The sequence below is a fragment of the Danio rerio genome, chromosome 7, assembly GCF_049306965.1.
Source record: "Danio rerio strain Tuebingen ecotype United States chromosome 7, GRCz12tu, whole genome shotgun sequence".
In the NCBI taxonomy this organism is placed as follows: domain Eukaryota; kingdom Metazoa; phylum Chordata; class Actinopteri; order Cypriniformes; family Danionidae; genus Danio; species Danio rerio.
In genome coordinates, this window is record NC_133182.1 from 64,241,547 (window position 1) to 64,253,895 (window position 12,349).

Below are 12,349 nucleotides of genomic sequence, written 5' to 3' on the forward strand. Positions count from 1 at the left end.
ATTGGTGTTTTGTATCATATTGTTCTAGTGTCTTAATTATAAACATACTGGTTTGTAGCTTGAACAGTTTTACAGTTTACTGCACTTTGTTATTTAACAATTTTTCTACCCCATGCGAATTAATCAGGCTAAACATTCTACTTCCTAAGGGTGGATGGTAGGGAGATATGGAAAGTAAGGAAAAACTGTCACACATTATCTTGGGAGACTGTTGATTTGTGTGTCTGTCCTGCTTGACCATCCCTCTTTTGCTTCTGTCTGTTCAAATAAATGAACTAATTTCACGGTCTGACCGTTCATATAAGCCTTTTGAATAGCTGAAAGAATATCACTTATACATGGTTTGGATCTGTTTCAGCAGAGTTAAATGGAGCGATTATTTTCCAAATGTTAACGGCAAACTCCTGAGGGAAGATTTTTTTATCCGGTGCTGCAATCAAAAAGAGGCAGACTAATTAAATCCAATAAACCTGAAAGCCAAAAATGTAACAAATGTAATTGTGATTTACAGATGTAGCCTTTTTACTTCTAATTAGATAGATGTTCCATTAACTCGGTTTTGCCCATTTTATGAACAACATTAACTCCACAGCCTGTCTGCTGAGCAAACTGCTGCCTCTTATCTCGCTTTCTCCTCTGCTCTGTGTTCACTAATTTCTTTCTCTCTTCCATCTTCAGGATCATTGCTTCTATCACGGCAGGGTCAGGGGTCATGCTGACTCGTGGGTCGCGCTGAGCACATGTTTGGGAATGAGGTATGTCATGTCTTGCATAATTGGATTCTCTCTGTGCTACATGGACATAATACATTCAATTCACCCAGTCACATGTCTGAGGAAGGCTTAGTGTGATACAATGCACACTGCTCGATTGTATAAGTATCCTGTGAGCATCATGTTGTTTAACTTTTTTTTTTTTTTTTCATTTAGCATTGTTAATGAGACTTTTTGCTCATTTGTTTGTGTTTATGAGTTTGCATGGAAGTAATAAAGTACAAAATGCCCCATGGAAAGAGAGACAATCTTGTTGATATCTTCCATTTGTGCATGCTAAAAGTCGGTCATCTTCGTAATTGCATATTCAGCACAATTCTGCGTTTTTCATTTGTCAGGAGAGAAAATGTTTTGGCCAGGTTATTGAATAAGCACTGATGACTAATACTGTGTTCCTACCGAAATGTGAATAGTTTGTGAGGCTTAGTCCTCCTTCAGCACTAAAAGCTTCCTTTCTGCGTATAACCAATATCCAAAAACAGCCTTAAAACAGCATTTGGGCTCTGTCTGGTCTTGGTGAATTTCAGTCTATTGCCTAGAGCAGGATTTCTCAATTTCTCAAGGTACACTGGACTTGTGGACAATTTAAAAGTTATACATTTACATTTACATTTAGTCATTTAGCAGACGCTTTTATCCAAAGCGACTTACAAATGAGGACAAGAAAGCAATTTACACAACTAAGAGCAACAATAAATAAGTGCTTTAGGCAAGTTTCAGGTCTGTAAAGTCTAAGAAGGAAAGTATTAGTAATGTTAAGATTTTTTTTTTCTTTTTTTTTGGGTACAGTTAGTGTGATATTCAGAGAGGCAGTTGCAGATTAGGAAGTGAAGTGGAGACTAAATAGTTGAGTTTTTAGTCGTTTCTTGAAAATAGTGAGTGACTCTGCTGTTCTGATGCAGTTAGGGAGTTCATTCCACCAACTGGGCAGATTGAGCGTGAGCGTTCGCGAAAGTGATTTCTTCCCTCTTTGGGATGGAACCACGATGCGACGTTCATTCACAGAACGCAAGTTTCTGGAGGGCACATACTGTAGATCTGCAGAAGTGAGAGCAGATAAGAAGGAGCAAGGCCAGAAGTCACTTTGTAGGCAAACATCAGAGCTTTGAATTTGATGCGAGCAGCAACTGGCAGCCAGTGCAAACGGACTAGCAGTGGAGTGACATGTGCTCGTTTAGGTTGGCAGAAACTACAAGCATTTCCGTTTTTGCGAGGTTAAGCTGAAGATGATGATCTTTCATCCAGTGTGAAATATCCAACAGGCAGGCTGAGATGCGAGCTGGAAGCGAGGGATCATCAGGATGAAAAGAGAGGTATAGCTGGGTATCATCAGCATAGCAGTGGTAGGAGAATCCATGTCTCTGGATGACTGGTCCTAGAGATGATGTGTAGATGGAGAAGAGAAGTGGCCCAAGAACATAGCCTTGAGGTACCCCAGTATTTAGATGCATTTAGGTTGGACACCTCTCCCCTCCAAGACACCCTGAATGACCTGTCAGAGAGGTAAGATCTGAACCATTGTATAACAGTGCCTGCGACGCCCAGTGACTCGAGCGTAGATAGCAGGATCTGGTGGTTGACAGTGTCAAAAGCAGCTGACAAGTCCAGCAAAATGAGGACTGATGATTTAGAGTCTGCTTTAGCCAGTCTGAGATCATCCTGAACCGAGAGCAGGGCAGTCTCAGTTGAGTGGCCTTTCTTAAAGCCGGATTGCTTGTTGTCCATGAGATTGTTTTGAGTAAGAAAGTCCAGGACTTGATTGAACACTACTTTCTCCAGAATCTTGGCCATGAATAGAAGCAGGGATACTGGTCTGTAGTTTTCAAGTAGCGTATGGTCCAGGTTGGGTTTCTTTAGCAGTGGGGTTACCCTAGCCTGCTTAAATGAAGTGGGGAATAAACCAGAGTCAAGAGATGTGTTGATTATGTAAGTCAGTGTTGGTATGACTGCAAGAGAGATGGCTTCCAAGAGATGAGAGGGAATGGGATCGAGTGGACAGGTGGTTGCATGGCTAGATAGCACGAGTTTGGACACCTCCGACTCAGAGAGCTGAGAAAAAGAGGTGAGTGTGTGTGGTGTTGGTGGTGTATCTTGCGTGTTTGTTGTAGGTGCAGCAAATTGAGCACTGATTTTTGCAGTTTTGGTGCAAAAGAATGTAGCAAAGAGGAGGATAGAGGAGGGAGGAAAATGTTTTAAAAAGTAGGTGAGGATTAGTGGCATTGTTGATTTTCAGACGGTAATATGTCTGCTTTGGAGAAGTAACCTCAGCTGAGAAAGAGGACAGAAGAGTTTGGTACGTTAAGAGCTGTGCAGGATTTTTAGTTTTCCGCCAAATTCTCTCTGCAGCCCGAAGTTTTGAGCGATGCTCACGGAGAGCATCCGAGAGCCAGGATGCTCTATAAATATAGGATGCTCTATATAAATATACATTTATATAGAGGATGCTCTATATTTATATAGAGGATAAATTTATATATTTATATAGAGGATGCTCTATATAAATATACATTTATATTTACATTTACATATATATCTGCAGCTGACGTCAGAACAGCAGAAGCTGTTACTTATTCACCAATGTCACTTTAGAGCTAGTGTTTGAATGATTCTCTAGCGTAATGTTGAAAGTGATGACAAAACAGATGATTTTTGCTCACATTTTAGTTTATAAGGCTGAACAGCATGAAAGGCCATCTGTCTACAGAGATTTCCCAGTATTTCTCTGTTGCAATCATAAGATCACAATAATTAACGATGAAAAAGCCAAAGCAATGCCAATGCAAAACTACCAGATTATTGTTGAGTTTGCGATAAGGAAAAATGCTAAAAACATGCAGGCATTTCTTCTTTTTTTTCTTTTTACTAAACTGGAGACTAAACAGGAGACGCATTAGGAACAAACAGATGGCCAACCAAAAAGTAACTCAGGGTTATGAAAAAGAGTGGCCAACAGAAAATACATACATTTCTATCATGTGAGTACCCTCTCACACTCATGACACTACAATTGTATGGTATAAATACAGCACTGCAACATACAAAAGAGAGAGATCGACTTAGAATGTCACTTACCTGTTTAATATTTATTTGATCAGCTGTAGTTAGAAATTACTGGTTATTCCTCCTCTAGGCACTTATTATGTGGCCTCTGGGCCTACTCACACTATGCCATCCGTACCGTGCCCAGGCCCGTTTCCCGGATTGTTTGAGAAGTGTGAGTATGCTGAATCAAGCACGGTTCACTTGGCCGGCCCTGGCCCGGTTGGAAGAGGTGGGCCTGAGCGTGGTTCACTTGGGCTTTGGCGCGGTACGTTTGTAGTGTGAGTGCAAAACGTGCCAAAGCCACAAACTGAAAGCGAGACGTGACTTTTAAGAGACTGTTTCATGTGGATTTATTAATCATTCTTACTGCTTAGGGAACGCAAACTGCCGTAGTTTATTAAAGACGCAAACTCCTCCCTGCACGACAGCTGCGCACCTTCAGCAGACCTCCTCATTCCTGCAGCACGAGGGCTTTATGATTGTTTATGAGCGCCAAAAGTGGCGGATCTGTTCGGCGAAATATCTGACTGCGTGTCACCGCATCCCTAAGGACTGTTTGCCGCGTGACAGCACTTCTCACTGAACAGCACAGCAACAATGACGTAAGCGTGACGAGGCCCAATTGTGGTGTGAGTGCAGGCCGTCGGGGGAGACAGGAGGGGGGACAAGCATGCTTTGGCCCGGTTCGAGGCAATTGTCCCTAGTGTGAGTAGGGCCTCTATCACCATCTTGTGGATAAAAAACATCTGCTCAATGGGCAGGCTAATGGCCACTGATGCGCTGTCTCACAGAAACTATAAATATTTAAAATAGACATTATCCTTTTAAATAAACTGCATAGTTGTAATCAAAACAACTAAATTCTTCACTAAAAAGCCTCAAAAGTACATTATGTTGTTCAATAACAGTAATATTTGTCAAACTGTAGAGTGTCCTCTGCTTGTTGCTGTATGTGGGCGGAGTAATACACAAGGGTGAAGGGTAAAGAGGCTGGACGAGTGCTGTTATTTACATAGTATTGGACGGCTATCAGCCAATCAGATTCAAGAACCAGACAGAATATATATACACTCATACCTAAAATTACTTACAATTATTTTTTTCTTCTTTTTTCTTGAAAATGATAAAGGCTTCTAAGATAATACAAAAGATAATAAGATGATGTACAAGAGTCATTATCGTGGAAAAACAAACAAAAAAAGTTCTCAGTTTTTATTAACATTTGAACAAAAAATGACATGTCTAAAAATATTTACTCATTTAAATTAATTTAAATTAATTATTTACTATTTCAGTAATAAATAGAAAAGCCTTTGTTGGTTATTACAGCAATCAAACAATTGCTAAAATTGCTGACCAGCTTTTTGCAAGTTTCCAGTGGGTTTTCACCTTTTCATCTTAATTGATGAGCTCCAACTCTTTCAGTTTGAAGGATCTACTTGCCACCTACTTGCCACCACCCTGATCTTTAGCTATCTCCATAGATTCTCAATTAGATTTAAGTCAGGACCCTGGCTGAGCCACTGCAAAACTTTAATGGTCTTGCCTGCTAACCATTTCGTCGTGTGTTTTGGGTTGTTGTCATGCTGAAATGTCCACTAATGGTAAAGGCCAAGTTTCTCTGCAGACTACCTAATGTTGTTGCTGTAAATGTATTGTTTATTTTCATGGTCCCATTTACTGTGATTAGGTTCCCTGGTCCACTGGATGAAAACATTAGGTTCCGATCACTGTGTTTGTGAGTGGAGCTGGTCCTATGTAATCAAAGCATTTTCCCCAATTTCACATTGCACTCTGAACTGGCTCTTTGCATGTTTGCATGTATGTACAGTGTGCAATTTGCAGAAATTAGTGACATTTTCACATGAAAGTGGCTTGTAATTAAGAGGAATTTGTGCTCTGAATTTTACAGATGCAAATGCATTCACAGTATTAAAAGCTGAACAAACCTTTTAAGTGAATAAAAAAAGAGTCACTGTTTGTAAAGCATCATATTTTGACAGCATGGGAAAGAAGTGCACACTGTGCATCACTATCTATGCTTAAACTATTGCCATTCAAGCTTTTGTTATTTCCACAGCAAAGTGTATCTGAGCAAAGAGAGAAATGGAGCAGTATAAATATATATAATTGAGGATCCCTTACCTAGAGATACAAATCAAACATCTGTGTTTTTAAAAGTAGCATGAGCAACTATATTAAAGTTTCACAAAGTGCCAAGGTTTTGCCAGTATACCACTAAATGAAAGGTCATTTTCATTTTAGTACATGCTTACTGCACCAGTGAGCTTTGACAAAGACAGCATGAAGGTCAGTAAGAGTTTAATATAAATATACATTTTTGCTTTTCTTTTGCAAGGACAGTGAATACATCTATCACTTTATAAAAAATAGTTCTCAAATATTTCTGTTCAAGTTAAATGAGTTTAACTGATCATTGTTTAGATGGACATCTAACATCTTTAGGAATAGAAAGAAAATAAATTTACATTCAAATGAATTACCACAAACTTTTATTATTTTAAATGTTTCTTGATTTTTCCTGATTTTCCTTAAACATATTAATTTGGGTGTACTAATTTCTACACTGATCTTACAGATTTGTGATAAATTAGTCAGCGAATTACACTTACTAATCTTATGTATATGCACAAATACACTCACTGGCCACTTTATTAGGTACACGTGTCCAACTGCTTGCTAACGCAAGATTCTTATCAACCTATCACATGGCAGCAACTCAATGCATTTAGGCTTGTTGACATGGTCAAGACGGTCTGCTGCAGTTCAAATCAAGCGTCAGAATGGGGAAAAAAGGTGATTTAAGTAACTTTGAATGTGGCATGGTTGTTGGTGTCAGATGGGCTGGTCTGAGTATTTCCGAAACTGCTGATCTACTGGGATTTCCACGCACAACCATCTCTAGGGTTTACAAAGAATGGTCTGACAAAGAGAAAATAGGTCAGAGGAGAATGGCCAGACTGGTTTCAGCTGATGGAAAGGCAACAGTAACTCAAATAAGCACTTGTTACAACCGAGGTCTGCAGAAAAGCATCTCTGAACACACAACACGTGCAACCTTGAGGCGGATGGGCTACAGCAGTGGAGACCACACCTGGTGCCACTCCTGTCAGCTAAGAACAGGAAACTGAGGCTACAATTCACACAGGCTCACCAAAACTGGACAATAGAAGTTTGGAGAAACGTTGCCTAGTCTGATGAATCTCCATTTCTGCTGCCACATTCGGATGGTAGGGTCAGATTTTTACATCAACAACATGAAAGCATGGATCCATCCTGCCTTGTATTAATCGTTCAGGCTGCTGCTGGTGGTGTAATGATGTGGGGGACATTTTCTTGGCATACTTTTGGCCCGTAAGTACCAATTGAGCATCTTGCCAATGCCACAGCCTACCTGAGTATTGTTGCTGATCATATCCATCGCTTTATGACCACAGTGTACTCATCTTCTGATCAAGCACGATTACACGCCATGTCATAAATCGATAATCGTCTTAGACTGGTATCTTAAACATGACAATGAGTTCACTGTAATTAAATGCCCTCCACAGTCATCAGATATCCATCCAACAGAGCACCTTTAGGGTGGTGGTGGAATGGGAGATTCGCATCATGGATGTGCAGCCGACAAATCTGCTGCAACTGTGTGATGCTATCATGCCAATATGAAGCAAAATCTCTGAGGAGTATTTCCAGTACCTTGTTGAACCTATGCCTCGAAGGATTAAGCCAATTCTGAATGCAAAAGGGGGTCCAACCTGGTTCTAGTAAGGTGTACCTAATAAAGTGGCCGGTGAGTGTAAATTATTGTAATGCATCCTGACATTGCAAACAACCACAATGTTTGAACACAAAAGGATATGCATTTCTGATTGTAATTATAATGTCCAGATACTATTTTTCAGTTGCAATTGAAAGATATGACCTCACATCAGGTCATGAAGGAGCACAACAGAAACTCAAAAGAAAAAAGAAAGAAATGGAAAACAAAAAGAGTTTATATATTTTGAAGCACCCCAGATGTGCTGGCTACATAATTGGTTGAATGTGGCTAGATGAAAAATGAAGCAGCTGTTTACGTTGTGAAACCAGAGAGCAGCAGTCTAGATAGTTATGGGATAAATCAACATTCCCTGAAGTGTGTTTGCTTTTATTCCTGTTCATTCAGTGCACATCCTCTATTGGAAAAGTCCCTTCTCTGACATACAGAGAGTTTGTTGCAATATATGTTTAGTCGACTATTCAGTTCTATGAAAATAACAGTGTTATTAAGGGCAAAACCCCAGAGAGTCTACGTCTAGATATTGCCAAAGGTCTTGAATTTCTTATGAAGACAGATCAAGTCATTGAACAGCTGTTGCAAGATTTTGCAAGAGCAAATGCAATTAGCACTGTATGTTTTCATACGGCTTCCTCAAGGCGAGTGTTGCATATCTTTTCCCTCTGTTCATTGGAGGTCATGCGCTGATGTGCTGCCATATCATCTACAGTTAATAGAGCCAACGGTCCATTTTAAAATTTGACACTAATGTAGCTGATTGTTTTATTGGTATTATTGAATATTTATTTCATAATTTTCCCCCTTCTTTCATGAATATCATTACGGTTATGCCAAGTCAAATCCAATCACTGCCAAATTTGCCTACAGTTGTGGTGTCAGGAGCCATTATAAAGCCATACCCTGAGTCATTTCTGCTCGCCTCTTGTCAACTTGGGGAAAATGACAATCCTCATTTTGAAGATAATAGTTGGATAGCCTGGGGCGTAAACAAATGGTTTTGCGACTAAATGGATTTGCACCAGTTGTGAATAGTTTAAAGACAAAACACATTTCCAATAACGATAAATCTCTTTTGTAAACAAGAATAAAACTAATTAAGTTAACCAAATTCAATGCTGAAATTACAGTGGAACAGTAGGTTATTTTATTACACACTAAAACTTTTGAAATATCTTGGTTATATTCGAATACATAAGTACTTCTGTGATGCACTACTGATACAAGATGTTATTTTATTGGTACAATAAATAATTATAAATAAATAATCATATCTGTTTGGCTGATAGCTGTGTAATATTCTGCAATAACAGCACTCAAATAGCCTCCTCACCCTTCTGTATTTCTCTGCCCACATAGAGTGACAAATGATCAAAAAACTCACTGCAGTTTGACAAATATTGCAGCTGTTGGACAGCATAATGTACTTTTGGGGCTTTTTTAAGCAAGAATGTAGTTGTTTACACATCAACTATGCTGTTTATTTATAAGTACAGTGCATATTTTAATCCTTAGGGGTCTGAGGTGATTTTGGGGCGCCTAAGATGTTTTGACATACCTTGACATTTGTGCTTATTTCAGCTATTTATTACATAGTATTGGCCAATGTGTATTTTATTTGTATTCAGCACAAACTGTGCTACAATGTGGCGACCCCGGATTAATAAAGGGACTAAGCCAACAAGAAAATGAATATAATGAAATATTGATGTACATACTTGTGGTTTTTAGAAACTGAAAATGTTATGTGTGGTTAGTAAGTTTGCTGAAATAAGGTCCAAAAAAGACTCTTAATGTGCCTGAACAAGACCTTTGAGTAACCAGTCTTATAGGCTAGAATATTTAATCCTCATTACAATGAATCACAAATTGTTAAGTTTCTTTTGGCAGAACCAGGAAATCAGAGCACATCACACCTGTCCTTAGGTCTTCACACTGGCTCCCAGTTACATTCAGAATAGATTTTCAAAGTATTAAAGTATTACTACTGGTCTATAAATCACTAAATGGCCTAAACTAAATGCTTGTTGAGTTACTTGAACAATATACAGTCCTCAACATATATACTGTAAGTACATCCCTTAAAAATTTATATTTTTAATTCATGTTCGAAACAGAAAGCTATACAATAATATATTTGTGCATCTACATTAGATTAGATTAATGTGCACCTTCCAAACTTTATGCAAGTATGTCTTTCATGTATTCATGTATTCAAGGAGCGCTTGTGTCTCATTGACAAATAGCAACGCTTCATGGGTGTGGTCGCATTAAAAATAATGACTTCAGACTGAGAAACTAGACATAGTGTCGGTTTTATAATAATTACTTAATCAAGTGAAGTTTATACATAAACTGTCACGGTTGAGGTGGGGAAAAGGAGCGAGGACTCAAGTGCAACGAAACAATGGGTATTTATTAATAATAAAATAAAAATAAAAGGCAAAACAAAACTACCCCGAAGGGGAAAACATGAATACAAAGGCAAAAACAAACTTGACAGGGCTGGCAGGACTGGCAGGACAAGACAGGGCTGGACACAAAAAGACAGGAAACTAGCAACGACGAACTGACAAAGGACTGAAAACATGAGGGGGATTATAAAGCAAAAAAGTAAATTGAAACACAGGTGAACACAATTAACTAAATATGGGTTAACAAGGAGGGTGGGACTAGACAATAGACGGGAGAGCGCATGACACAGAGAGACAATACAAGCCATGCGCTCACATAACACAACACTGAAGCACACGACAAAAGCACGTGACCAATGTAAACACCGAGCCATGTGCTTTGACAAAAGACGCAAGACACGAGCACACGATGAATGAAAACACTCACCATGCGCTCACATATGCAGCATGCATGCTTCATCCCAGCGCCGACCAAAACCGAAACCAACAAGACTGAGACGCTGGGAATGAAACACCATGCTGCAGACAGACGAAAACACAAACACGAGTACAAGAGCGCACGCGTCTGAGGGACGCAGAGCGCGCGCGCGGCCGCGTCAAGCAGAAGCGCGCACACTCTACGTACACCCACGACGGCGCGCGCTCACACAGAGACAGAAACAGGACCAGACATGAGAAGTGTCAAAGCTCTGCCACCAAAACAAGAACTTTCAAGACCAAAGTGGCAGAACCCTGACACTAGCCCCCCCCCCAAAAGGGACGCCACCTGGCGTCCCTAAAGGGAACATCCAACAAGGTACAAGACAGACAAGAAACACTGCAAGACAACAAAACAGGCAACATCAACAGACACAAGACAGGGGGGTGAACAGGCAAGACGACATGAAGGGGGGGAGGGAGGGAAGCCAAGCCGGACTCAACAAGACAAACAAGGGAGGGATGGGAGGGCAAGACCAGGGAGTATCAGGAGGGACAGTCCAGGACAGGTGCAATGGGTCAGGGACCCCGGCAGGGAACCAGGGTGGAGCCGGAGGATCAGTCCAGGGTGGCAGAGGCATGCTCCAAGGTGGAGCAGGAGGGACAACCCAAGGAGGATCGGCCTGGGATACCAAGGCAGGAGGCCTGTAGGGAGCTGGCTGGGATGAAGGCCTGTGGGGAGCCGGCTGGTCTAGAGGCGACTTAACTAAAGCCGGCGGGGCTGAAGACCAGAGGGGAGCCGGCGGGGCTAGGAGCCGGGCTGGGGCCGGCTGGGCAAGACGTCTGGGGTGCGCTGGCAGGGCAAAGAGCTGGGCTGGGGCCGGCAGGGCAAGACGTCTGGTTGGGGCCGGCAGGGAAAAGAGCCGGGCTGGGGCCGGCAGGGCAAGGAGCCGGGCTGGGGCCGGCAGGGCTAGACGTCTGGTAGGTGCCGGCAGGGAAAGACGTCTGATAGGTGCAGGCAGGGCAAGGTGCCGGGCTGGAGCCGGCTGGGCAAGACGTCTGGGTGGCGTCGGCCGGGCAAGGAGCCGGGCTGGGGCCGGCAGGGCTAGACGTCTGGTAGGTGCCGGCAGGGAAAGACGTCTGGTAGGTGCCGGCAGAGCAAGGTGCCGGGCTGGAGCCGGCTGGGCAAGACGTCTGGGTGGTGCCGGCAGGGCAAGTAGCCGGGCTGGGGCCAGCAGGGCTTGACGTCTGGGTGGTGCCGGCAGGGAAAGACGTCTGGGTGGCGTCGGCAGGGCAAGGAGTCGGGCTGAAGCCGGCAGGGCAAGACGTCTGGGTGGCGCCGGCAGGGCAAGGAGCCGGGCTGAAGCCGGCAGGGCAAGACGTCTGGGTGGCGCCGGCAGGGCAAGGAGCCGGACTGGGACCGGCACTGAGCTGCGCTCTGGGGCTGGAGCTGACACTGGAGGGCGCTCTGGGGCTGGAGCCGACACTGGAGGGCGCTCTGGGGCTGGAGCCGACACTGGAGGGCGCTCTGGGGCTGGAGCCGACACTGGAGGGCGCTCTGGGGCTGGAGCCGACACTGGAGGGCGCTCTGGGGCTGGAGCCGACACTGGAGGGCGCTCTGGGGCTGGAGCCGACACTGGAGGGCGCTCTGGGGCTGGAGCCGACACTGGAGGGCGCTCTGGGGCTGGAGTCGACACTGGAGGGCGCTCTGGGGCTGGAGCCGTTGTGGTGGAGGAGCCCTTTCTCCTCCGACGCTTCCTTGGTCTGGGTGGCGGGAAGCTGGCCACCTCTTCAGACACTGCAGTATACTCCACTGCCTGCAGGACTGGTGCAGTGTCTGTTGCGGGTGCCTCAGTAAGTGATGCTGCAGCCAGGATGGTAACTGAAAGGGCTGCAGCAGGTTC

At 43.1% G+C, this 12,349-nt stretch overlaps 1 protein-coding gene across 1 annotated transcript in view; it reads left to right on the forward strand.

Annotated features, from left to right (window-relative positions):
- Positions 1-12,349, forward strand: part of adam19a (ADAM metallopeptidase domain 19a) — a 227,908-nt gene that overhangs the window by 145,623 nt on the left and 69,936 nt on the right. The window contains exon 5 of the mRNA XM_005172361.6: positions 679-755. Coding sequence (XP_005172418.1) covers positions 679-755 — 77 coding nt within the window. The remainder of the gene's footprint in view (positions 1-678; positions 756-12,349) is intronic.